The 12,474-nt window shown below is 35.8% G+C and overlaps 1 protein-coding gene and 1 long non-coding RNA gene across 3 annotated transcripts in view; one reads left to right on the top strand and one right to left on the bottom strand.

Moving 5' to 3' along the window:
- Positions 1–1,600: 1,600 nt before the first annotated feature.
- Positions 1,601–12,249, bottom strand: LOC128784772 (T-cell receptor-associated transmembrane adapter 1). Its single transcript, XM_053936651.1, has 6 exons — positions 12,228–12,249; positions 6,905–7,009; positions 5,733–5,769; positions 4,308–4,369; positions 2,979–3,037; positions 1,601–1,861 (listed from the first exon to the last, which is right to left on the bottom strand). Exons 2-6 carry the CDS (start codon positions 7,005–7,007, stop codon positions 1,601–1,603), a joined length of 522 nt encoding a protein of 173 aa, XP_053792626.1. The 5' UTR covers positions 7,008–7,009; positions 12,228–12,249.
- Positions 3,884–12,474, top strand: part of LOC128784773 (uncharacterized) — a 27,453-nt gene continuing 18,862 nt past the window's right edge. For both annotated transcript variants that reach the window (XR_008429612.1, XR_008429613.1), the window contains exons 1-4: positions 3,884–3,963; positions 6,925–7,011; positions 7,526–7,675; positions 11,031–11,071. This is a non-coding gene — a long non-coding RNA (uncharacterized LOC128784773). The remainder of the gene's footprint in view (positions 3,964–6,924; positions 7,012–7,525; positions 7,676–11,030; positions 11,072–12,474) is intronic.

Here is a 12,474-nt window from a genome sequence, read left to right as displayed (position 1 = left end):
AGGGTAAAGAGCCAAAAGAATAAAGCTATCTTTGAATGTGGCAGCATTACAAATGCCTTGGAAATAGCTGATAGGTTATTAAAGATCATCCTGAGAGCCACAATCAAGAATTTATTGGAGGCATTGATTAAATGTGGAAATGTGTATAGATATCTATAGAGAATATTTACAAAAATGCCCTGCTCTTTGAACAAACTATGTTGCAAGGGAAAGCAGCTGATGAAAATTAGCATAAACACATAGCTGGACTAAGCAATGAAGACTGAGGATAGAAAGGAAACTAAATGTACTTAAATCCCATGAAATGAGCTTACTTTTACATGTACACTCAATGAGAGAAGTGGGTACCTCATTTCCGTTAAATTAGTTACAAGATTGAAACAACAGGTTGAATTTAACCTTTTTTTTTTTTTTTCCCATAAATTTGTCTCATCCCTTGATGTGTCCATCCATTTCTACTGTTAGAAGGTATTGGCTCTCTGTACTATGGGCCTTTTGTTTCCAGGTCGGTCTCTTTCAGGACCTGACACAGTTTTAGGGCTCTGTGCTTCAGAGTTTCAAGCTTCTTGGCACTGCTCTCTGGATTTTAAAGGCTCCAAAATCCTGGGTTTTTGAGAAGGCAGAAGTGTCTGAGACCTAGAGGCAGGCACATTACATCAACTTGCTTTGTTTCCTGCTGCAACTACTTAATGACTCCCAGAATGTAAAAATAGATACCCACTCTATAAAACTTAGCATTTGAAGTGTTTAAATCTTCAAATGAATGTGCACACAGTAAGTGAAGGGTTTGGGGAAATAAAAAGGTCTTTTTTTTTTTTTTTTGTAAAATAGTTAAGGGTGGCAATGGAAAACCCAAAGGAATATAAATATAAAATGGAGTATTAGGAGGAAGAAATCCTTCCTAGATTTATTGTTACAGATTGTGTGATATCTTTCTGGGCCCTTTAATACAGCTGTATACAACAGTAGAGGAGTTGAGATTTGAGATATATTCTAGTATTGTTAGAGGAAACTAAAGATACATAAAGAAACTGCTAAGTCCTATGAAATGTACAATTACTACTTAAAATCGGCTGTTAAATTATTCTCCAGTCATTGCCATAGACCAGTCACAGTCAGAAAGTTCACAGTGTGGAACAGCAGATCAGTTCTTAATTGGTAAAACAACTAACCACCAAGTGTGCAAGTACAAAACACAATCTAATTTCAAAAGTATTGAAGTTAATATGGAATAGCTGTACTCTGCTAGAGCTCTATAGCCAACAAAGGGGTCTTTTAGGACTGCTTGAAAGCTGATGATTGTTTAAAACAGGATAAATTCTGACTGGAATCACTATCATGTGAACGCTGAGCTACCAGCTTCTGCAACTCTTTCAAATTGTCTTTAGAAGAGCAGATCCACCTGAGTGGCAGTCTGGACCTATGTCTTGCTTAGTCTATAAATATGCTTGGTAGACAGTTTGGAACACTTAACTTACCCATTTCATACCACTGTTTTAGTATGTCAGCTTTCCAGAATACTTTCTCTGATCATTCATTGTTCCTCCAGAATGAAAAAGCAAATCTCACTTCATGGTTACATATTTGGTTCATTACATATTCAGTTCTCCCCTTTTGTATTATGAATCAAGCCCATTAATCTGATGGGATCATCATGAATGGCTTCTACTTCTGCCGTGTTTTCGGCAGCCAGCTGCTCACTGTTGAGGTAAATGCTAACTTTGGAAGCCACCATGGGGTTAGATGATCTTTCTTCTTCATCTTCCTCTAATGAAGGATCTTTCTTTCTCCTTGGTTTTCTGCATTTTCTCTTGACACTGTGATCAAGTGAGGCATAGCACATCTGATTGGCAGATTCCACCTGAAAGAAAATTCACTTTAACGTTCAGTAGTTATCCTTGCTTTAAATTCATATCTAAGTCTTCAACTATATCGATTCTCTAATCATAAGCCTGCCTGAAATTTGCCTAAACTAGCTGTAAAACAATGCATTAAAAGTACAAATTATTAAACTGTGGAAGAATGGAAAACAGATCAGTATAAGCTAATGGTAAATCACTGATAGTGGCAATATGGAAAAATTCATCAAGGTAACATTGGAAAGATTCTCTGGGAAAGAGGGAAGCTCATGTAATATGTCCAGGTTCTTTGGGATGCAAGACATTATTTGATCTGGTTTTCTTCTCACTTTTTATTTTTTAGTTGGAATCTAGTTATTAACAGGCTTTGCTTGTGCAGAAATATTTGTGTGTGTATATATATATATAGTCTATCATTGTATATACGATCTCATTTTATGTGCAAAATGTATGCTTTTCATGTCTTTCCCCTGCTTTTTGTGCTTTTCAAGCCAGACCATCAATGACTATTGACATTGGAATGTCTAGATTTAAAAAGTTGTTCTTTACCTGCTGGAAGTACCCCGTGAGAGAGTCTGAAAATCCATCCTTATGAAATATGTGGCAATCAAATCAGGAAATAGATGCTAGGAATGCTTCAATTACAGGCAAACTTCATTTGAAGCTTTCATGCTTTTAGGCATACAAGTATCTCAAAGTACAAATCAATAGAAAACAATCTTTCCCTGGTTAAGGCATATAGATTTTGCACTGGACAGGACAGAGGCAGTCAAACTCATGAGTATCATGTGATGCAGCTTGTGTTTTCACTTGGTTGATAACTAAACCAAATAAAATTAATTCTTTACTTTAGCCATGGCTGTGGATGCAAATTTAATTCTATGTGATCCGTATGCCTGTGGCTGAGCTTTATCATACTGTATTGCATGGATCTGAACTGTCTATAATTATGCTTCCTTATTAATGACTCAGATTGAATGGAAGGTCAAGTTTGTACTGAAATATCTTGATGAACTGAGATACTAATTTTTGTTATATGCTCTTATAGGATAAATAAAGGAACTCTGAGACAGATTATGTTACCCTAATTCAGAAATCTGTAACTAAAATTAAAGATACCTGTAGCTGGTTAACTGGTCTTTGAGGCTGGGACTTCATCTGCTCGTAACAACATTCTTCTGTAATTTATCAAAGTAGAAAAATCTTTTTATTAAGACATGCTACTGAGTCTTAAGTGATCAGACCAACAGATTCTCTGTTAGAGAATGCACTCCCCCCAGTTTGCTTTGGTAGTACATTTGTTTTTGAAATCACACATAATTCTCTCCCTCTAATTATAGAGAGATAAATAGCTAAGAAATTCAGACACATACTGTGAAAATGAAAATCATTTTGTCTTCATATGAAGAAGAGGTTTCTCATTATTTACTTATATGGGTGTAATTTTAGAGTGGTGGGAGGACTTCTTGCAATTAAGAGGTAGCCATATACTGATGAATTTTTCAGCACGGGCAGCCTTTCCTTTGACTGAGAAAGAGATTGTAAGTTGCAGCAGCTGATGATTAAATTCTGTTCCTGAGTATACTTCAGTTTTCTGTAAATTTGGTTCTAGTTATTTTCTCATATCTCATTTTAGTCACCAATAAAAGAGATTACCTCCTTACAGTTTTCAGACTTTTACAATGTCACTGCATTTGAGTGTTGATTGATTCAATTTATGCAAACTGTGTATGAAAAAGTTGGATTTTTTTCCCCTGCAGTTTAAGTGCTTTCATTTTGCTTAGCTCCAATTAAGGCTTGCAGAAAAAGTTGTGTTCTCATTACTTAAATGAGAAAGAGCTTGCTTTAACTCTATAAGGGCTTTGAAACCCTCTGCACATCCAGCTCTCACTGCAGTTACATGATGTTACAGCCTTTAATGTGGTGTCTCTGCCAAGGATTGTTAATTGGAGCACAGTAAAGCAGAGCCAAGCTGTCTGCCCACCATTCAGCTGCTGGGCTTCAGCACATTTGTCAGTGTTGCTGGTTATACATGGATAGCCACAGCAGAGAGCTGGTATGTGTTTGCTTCTGCCTGCTTCTGTGGGAGCACTGACCTTGGACCGTGAGTAATATGTGGTTTAGATTGCTTTAATAGGTATGGATCAAGCTGCTGTTTCAGTTAGTGCAGCTTTACATTTAAGCAAGCTCTTTGTTTTGAGATACTTGGCTGAACAGGAACATATAGACTGTAAAAAATCAAATTTGGTATGAGATCTGTTCTTATAAATAGTAGTGCAGTATGAAAGTTTGCATTTCTATCCCAAGTATTTTTTAATAATTTCAATTATATCAATAGTTGAAAATATGTAGATACTCAAGTTTGCAAAATGCAAAATATGTCAGTCATTTTTAATCATGCATTTTTATAGCCACTGAATAAACACATGTTCCTAAAATGAAGCTTACCTAAAATATCTTGATTGAGATTGCCATAAACTGGATAATCTTCTGTGTGATAGCCATCATAGCTACAAGGGGAATGAAAAAATACTTTTATTTCACAGAATATGTTTTATTTAGCACCACAATACTATATTTTAGTAAGTGTTTTATGCACATATGCAGATTATGTGTGTATATCAATATATAGCAGATTGTTTGTGATCTTATAAACAAGATCAAAAGTGTCAGAGAGGACAGAAATGGCATTGTGGGTATTCTCAGGAGAGTTTTGTTACCTAGCCCAGAACTGAACTCTCCTTTCCTGTAAATTCATAAAGCACAAAGCTAATCTCAAGACTATTAAACAACAGTTTGAGGTAGGGTACGGAATATTAATGATCACTGAAAGGAACCCACTTCATGTCCTCTGAGACCACTCTGCAATACAAACTAAAAACTGTGTCTTTTGGGATGATGTTCTTAAAAGGTCCCCTCTTGATTCAACTACAATACTTCTGTCAACACGAACAGAGAAGACAAAAGCCAAGTTCTGCTTTGCATTTTTAATCGTATGTTGTGTTTCATTACCTGGTGTTACTTGAAAATGTTCCTAAGTGGGAATTGTTAGTGGGAAGCACTGTGTAACCTTTCTACTGCACCCCTGTATTGCATCTCATCAAGGGGGTGAAGTTGTGCTCTAACACCACATTCAGTGGTATTTTTCATCTGAACAGGCAGCAATAGACAAATAGAGACATCTCAATTTCAAGAAAATTTGTAACTGAGAATTGGTTTTGGGTAACAGGTGCAGGCTTTTGTATTTTTGTTTCAAGGGTTTTTATATTTGGGTTGAGATGAAACTCTATCCATCTCTGTTTTCTAAAGTTTGGGCTTGGTTTGTTTGGTTTTTTTTTTTTGTGTGGCATAAGAGAGAGAGACTTGAAACAAGTCTCGGATCATGACGGATCATGTGTAACGGATCATGAGATATCCTAGAGATACAAACAGACTCTTTTATTGCTTTTGGATGCTATGTGTTAAAGATGGTTATGAAATGTAAATACATGTAAATTATCGCTTCACAAGTATTAACTATCAGACTATAATTTGTCACTGTTTTGTGAGAGCTGAGAGTTCTTTTGAATTATTATGGAACTACTAACTTATAATTATAGGTAATGGTGGTTTAACTCAATACCTGCACTTTCAGATAAAATTATAGTATTAGCATGCAATTATTTAATTGTTGATAAAATGACTGGAGGATGTACCTCACATGTGAATATTTTTTCCCTAGGTTATTTTGAAAACTTTTTTTCCTCTACCAACATTTCCAGGCACACTGCATGAGATATTGAATTTTCCTCTATACCATCCCTCCAAAGCCATCTGTCATTATTTATTGTATATTTTACCCTTGCCAGAAAGAAACTTTTTAATGCAACTTACCTTGGATTGTTCTCTTCATAGTTTTTATGCATTTTAGCTAGAAAATTTGTTTAAAAAAAAAAGTTCAGAGAAAATGAAACATGTTATTTTAGAACGCTTCAGATAACTGTCTCAACAGGCACGGTTTTGGTTTTGTTTTAGAGAATACAGTTGAAAGCTCTGGCTCTCAGGATCTTCAGTTGTCCTGCTACTTTTCTCAAATACTTTTGTCAAATACAAGAAATGTTTATGTCCCTGTGCTGTGTCTGCAAAGTCTACATTAGTCTACAGTACCTAAAAAACATATTGTAACACGTGTGATTCATTCTTGATTTCCTCCACATTTTGTTTCTCCCTCATTTTTTTCTCTCAGATTTTCTCTGGAGAGGTGAATCATGTTAATATTATAAAGTGACAGGTTTATTTATTTCACTACTTCTGCTGGTATGTCTGAAAAAGACATCCTGTGATCCACACAGATGAAGAGACTGAAGCAGAGAGGCAATGGCTACAAAGAGATTTCATGCTAGAGCTTGATGAATAATTCAGGAATGCTTGACTTTCTAAACTCTGCTCCCAGACTCCAGAATTTACCACAGTAAGCTCCAATTTGATGAGTAATGCAGCATCAGACACTCTGACTTAAACCTTGGTCAGTTTAGTTTTGTAAATGACTGTGATTCTTCCTTATAGAGATCTGCCTAGTAGCCCTAAAACACAAACCAAAAATCTCAACTGACACCCATCCCAAAAGAGACTCACTGTGAATATCAGACTCTCTAATACTTGGTGAGCTCAGTTTATAAGCACAAGCCTTCTGTTTATGTAGATTATATACACAGGTGTATTTAGCCTTGCTGAAGTCACCAGTGTTTGCCCGCCCACCCCTGCATGTAGAGCACAGGGGCAGTTTTCCCTGTGTAAAAGGAATGGTGAGGATTGTACAACTTCCTAACCATAGAATTGCATCCATAATACAGGTTGCACTGGCACAATCTGTCAAAAAGTAAAAGTAGCTCGGTAGCTGTTTTTATGTAATCATACCTGATTCTCCTAAAAATCCTCTCTAGTAAAATCATTCTTGCCAAAATATAACTTTAAGATTCAGAAGAATCAATTTGTTGACTTGATAGCTCTGAGCAGGGATGGCTTTAAACACTGAAATTTGATTCCTTACAAGAGACATTACTTACCTTGCTTCTTTTTGATACAGTGTACAATATTCAGTGTCAGTGAAACAAGCAGAGCCAAACTCAGGAAGGCCAAAACTCCCCAGATAGAAAAATGGCAGTCCATTCCTGTAAGTAAAAGAAAACTTATTCTTTGTGTTGTCTAACAATTTTACTGTATTCTTCATGCTTGGCTGGTTTTTGCTTTCTGTAATCAAAGCTGCTCTTTTGTTGTTTACTCTGACAGCTATTGCTATACAATCTAAATAATCAATATCAAACCCAGATGCCAAATATTAAGAAAATAACTTCAATAAACTGTTAGAAGAAATACTGTTTTATAGGAATTCAGCCAAAGATTAAGCTATTGGTTTGCCGGTAAGATGCAGTAAGAAATCAGGAATTAATAAAAAAGTAAATTTACTGGATAGCTTTGAAATTATATTTGCAGTTGTCTTTAAGTTAGTATTTGCAGTAAATTAAGGAAATTCTTAGCTAAATTGTAGAGTTCATGAAAGTAGTTCTGAATTTAGTCAAAACAAATTTGCTGGATGTGTCTCTGAATAATAGCTAAGACTGTAAAATTTTAACAATCCCTGCAAAAAAGGTCAAAATTTGGTTATGTTTTCTTGTATTGTTTTCCAGCATTAAAACCAGTTACTTGTTCTTATTCTCTTGCCTGAGAAACCAGAGAAAGTGATGGTAAAGGATAAGCATCAGCTGGGAACCAGTGAAGCCCCACATATTACTGCAAGGAAAAGTTCAAACAGCTCCTGGAAAATCACTTGGTAAAAGGTGAGTCCACTTATTTGAACAAAGTCTTCTTTTGCTCTAATCTTGCCACTCCTTGCAAGAAGAAAGATAGGAAAGAATCCTCCTGCAGAAAATCTGTTATTGTCATTTAATTAATGCTTTGATTAACCTGGCTCATACAAATCTTCCATCACAAACCATGCTGAAGAAAATAGCCTATTTATGGCCGTCTAGTGGCCAAAATTATCAGCATTGCTACAAATGGCCTGCAAAAGCCTTCCGTGACAGAGAAACACTGAGCCAAATAAATTAGTGAAAGGAGCTTGCAGCTTTATTCTTAACTTTCCCAAGCGACATATTTCATGTTCTCTGAAATTTGGAGTGTTTGAAATAAAACCTGGTGCCCAAAACAAATGAGCTCCAATAGTGCATAAAAAGAAATGTGTAGCTGGAGCAGAGCAGTCAATACTGATCCTTAATGTACTTTGTTGTTTTTTGACATACCTGGATTCCCTCAGGAAGCTCATATTTTGTTTGTTTCCTAAGTAAATCTGAGTTAAAGGAGTACAGGAATGCACTTTTCCATGTTGCTGGCCAGGGGAGGGTGGCAATGCATTTGCTCCTGCTGAACTTTGTTCCTTGACTGACTGGGCTCCAGCTCAAAACCCTCTTACAGGTTTTGCCCCTGTTTGTGCTGGTGTTGCCAAAGCTCTTTTTGTTTTCTTGTACTTCAACCCCCAGGTGTTCTTATAATGACAAAAGAAGATAAGATAAGCCCTGGTAGTAAAAAATCACAAATCACCTGGGCTTCCAGGTTGTAGTTTCTTTCCTGAGCAGAACTCTCTTTTAAAAGGAACAAAGCAAAGCAAATAAGCTGTAATTTTCTGATGGACTTTTAACATCTTTTTTCACATGGTACTTTCAGTGACCATTTATTCTTCTTTTTAAACTAAACATCCTGGTTCCCTTCCTTTCCACCACTTGAGTTCTCCCAAAGGTGTCGGAGAGTTCTTTATCACTGCAATTCTCCTTTTCATGTTGAAAGGCGCTTTTATGCGATGAGATACAGACATTTATGAGGAGAGACAATATCCCCATAGAGCAACTATACAGCATTCCAGTTTTTCAGGGAAGGAATTAAAAGAATGGGAGATCCTACACTGAGGAGATATTATCAGGGTGTATCAAGAATCACCAGTCTTTGGAACCTGGTTACTGTGCAATTAGTCACTCAATATTGTATCCCATGCAACCTGTCCAAAACTACAAGTCTGTCCAGGACAAGAAATTTCAAGTTTCAGTGTTGTGCCTAAATAATCAGAATCCTCTCATTCTTTTCCTGTCTTTTTATCTTTTCTAATGTGATTCGTTTCCATTCTTCTCATGTTCATTTCATATTTCTTTTCCTACAAACATTTTTCCCAGGGAGCAAAAGCAGTATTGTGGCCCACAAGAAGGGAAGCACATGTAACTGTGATAGAATCACAGAATCAACCATGTTGGAAAAGTCCTCTGAGATCATTCAGTCCAGCCTGTGACTGAACAACACCTTGCCAACTGCATCATGGCACTCAGTGCCACGGCCAGTCTTTCCTGAAACAACTCAGGGACAGGGACTCCACCAGCTCCCTGGGCAGCCCATTCCACAAGCCACAGCACTGAGATTCATTAGAATAAAAGGAGAGAGCAGGTACCTAAAGTACAGTAACAATCTAACATTGTTCCTTTTTCTTCATATAGAATGTTGTCATTTATCTCTCTGATTCAGGAATCCAGTTTTTGCCTGGTGTTCCCAGAGTAGAAGGAAAACTCTTAGTTTCAGTTTGACTATTTTCAGCACTTAACTGGCCCACTTTTTGTTGACAAGTATTATTTTCCTGTTTCAGGTTTTGATTTAAATTGAAATTATTGTCTGGAAAATAGTAAAGGTTGGATAAAACTATTTTCTTTTTAGTTTTAACTTCTAAATTCTATAATATTTGAGGCATCCTACTTTTCAAGAACTTTAAAAACATTCTAGGAAAAAAAAGATATGAAACTTGGATTTCTCATAAAACATACCAATGTTTTAAATCTCGCAATCTATAGTTCTTAAGCACAATTTAGGAAATGTCATGAGTGTGAGTAGATTAAGAAAATAACATTTACATTTCTTCCTAGATGAACACTACTTAGTTTATTTTTAAATTTATTTTCCACAACACTGTCTTAAACATCTGCTTGTGTTTCAGTAGAACGTATACAAACATATGTGTGACTTCAGTATATTTTTGTTTGTTTTTGCAGTATTACCTATTTGTTTGTCAGACAACACTATTTTTATGGGAGAAACAACAGCAGTTTTTACTTAGCCCATAAAACCATAGTAAACACCTTGATTGGAGATGTACTGGTGCTCTTCTGAGAGCTCCATGCCATTCTAACATTAGTTTCAAGCTAATCATATTACCCAGATTTAAAATATGAGAAAATCCGATTTTATATCCAAGCTTTACAGATATGCAACTCCCAGATCTTTCCCATGTATTCTAATTCTTATAGGTGTTTCTGATATGCTGCTTACATTTATAATTGCATTATTTCAATATTAACTACTTTGATAACAGCAGCATTAGAAGGAAAGCTGACTGTGTGAAGAACAATTTGTCTCCACAGATAACTACACTGCTCTCCCTAAATGTACAATAGCAGATGCAACCTCTCACAGTTAACAGGTTGTGCTAAAGACAAAAAGAAGATAAGGAGACTGTAGATGGTGAGTGAGAAATAAACAGCAAATCTATTAGACTAGTTATATTCCATTTTGAAATGGTGTCTTTTATTGTATTCTCTAATTTTAATTCTCATTCAAGTAATCTCTTCTCAAGTGGAGCAAAACTATTTTAATATTTTCTTACATAACATATAGTTTGTCCAAAGAACCCATGACACTGTATTCAGGGACATTCTCATTCAAGCCATCAAACTGAATATTTTAAAAAAAAAAGTGTTTTATCTTTTGAAAAAAAGTCATATGGAATAATTAGGCCACTTGGGAATAGGACACTATGATTCTAAAATGATAAGCTCAAATTCCATCAGGGTTTTCTGTGATAGTTTATCTGTAGTAGGGAAAACTTAAGGGTGGTAGTAGTTTGTTACAAGAAATAATATTGATGTCTTCTTAAAGTAATGTGCTCATCTGTGAAAGGAAAAAGGTCATTACATACCCAAGGTTTCATGAGAGGGACAACAATTCTTGTTATATTGTTAGAAGACTTTGGGATGCATGAGTGGAGAAGAATTATATTTAATAATTATAAAGATAACAGTATTTTGATTAACTAATATCAGACTCTCTCTTGTATTAATGACACATTCTTATGCTGCTGTTCTTCCATTTATCTTTGAAAACCAGGTTAAACTTGGAGTAGCATCCAGGTAGAACATCTATCTTAGGTAAGTTACTTAATTTGGATAATGTTTTCACTCTTCTGACTTCAGGGATGGGTTACTCACTACCTCTTAGTATATTTTGTAGTGTTATAAACTGAGTGTACCAAATTCACACCATGAACTACAGACAAACAAAAGACTTCTAAATACATAGTTAATTGTGCTTTTTCTCTTTAAAAGTCTATTGACAAGTTTCTCCACCAACAGAAACATGGGAATAAATAGAGTTTTGGTAATTTGTTGTTAGGTTTTCTCTTTACAGAGTTCATTATATTGTCACTGGAGCGTTGTGAGGGAAAAGAAGGGAAAAAAAGCCAACCAAAAAATCAAAAGCCTGCTATTCATTTTATTGCAACTCAAAGGAGTCGACATAATCCTGTACTTATTTGTGGGGAGTGGAGCCAGATTTAACAATTTGTGTTGGATATTTGTCCTTTTAACAACATAAGAATAGGTAGCAGAAGTGCTATGTTTTGTTCCTCCTTGCTCCAATGTGTTTTGTTTAGAGAATCCATCACAAGGGATAACAGGGAGAAAGTATACTTCTACCAGGTTTTTGTACTGAAAAGGAACATGAGGTGAGGAACATAGATACCATCTAGCTGGACATGCCGTCTGTGGTGTCAATGTATTATCCACAGAGGCAGATTAATTGCTACCAGATTTATGGTGATGATCTGGAGGACAAAATGGTTTCTTGCCTTTCTTTCCTCTTGTTTTTGTCTACAAATTTGTTAAAGATTACATAAAACTGTTTTTCCTCCCGCCCTTCCAATTAAACATAGATATAAATAATATTTTGTACTAATGGCCCTTAGAAAAAGAAGCCTATTAAGAGACTGATGAATGTTAAATTAACATTAAAAATGCTTCCACCTGTGTGAGCTTTTAATACAGGAGTAATTCTCTGGAAAAGATTCCTTAAACTGCAATTAATTAGTGCACAACTAATTGCTTTGTAAGATATCAACTTCCTACTTCAGAAGGGAAACAGCACATTGTAAAATAAGAAAGCCCACAGCACAGTATTTTTAGCAAAAAACTAATACCTTAATTCATGAAGGTTTAGCACCCTAAGCCACCTTCTTGGAAGACTGCTAATCTACCATAGTGTGGTTCTACTGCTCCTATGCTGAAAAATTTTAAATATGAGGCTTACCTGGTTCTGTTGTTTCTAGGAATACTCCCCTCCCCTTTATCCAAAAGGAAATCAAGTTATGTTGGCAGAAGTTGGATACTTTTGTTTTGAACCTGGCAGCATGAACCTGTCTTTAGAGTTGCCGTCAATCTCAAATCCCTCCAGTCTTTTTTTTTTTTCACCTCCTTTTTTACAAACAGGAAATGTGGTTCAGCTTTTACAAGCAAACACACATTCTCCTTCAGTGTTCGCCTCCAAGAGAGAATTA

This window comes from Vidua chalybeata, chromosome 2 (genome assembly GCF_026979565.1).
Source record: "Vidua chalybeata isolate OUT-0048 chromosome 2, bVidCha1 merged haplotype, whole genome shotgun sequence".
In the NCBI taxonomy this organism is placed as follows: Eukaryota; Metazoa; Chordata; class Aves; order Passeriformes; family Viduidae; genus Vidua; species Vidua chalybeata.
Note: the sequence above shows the minus strand (reverse complement) of the source record. Positions and strands in the feature narration are given on the sequence as shown.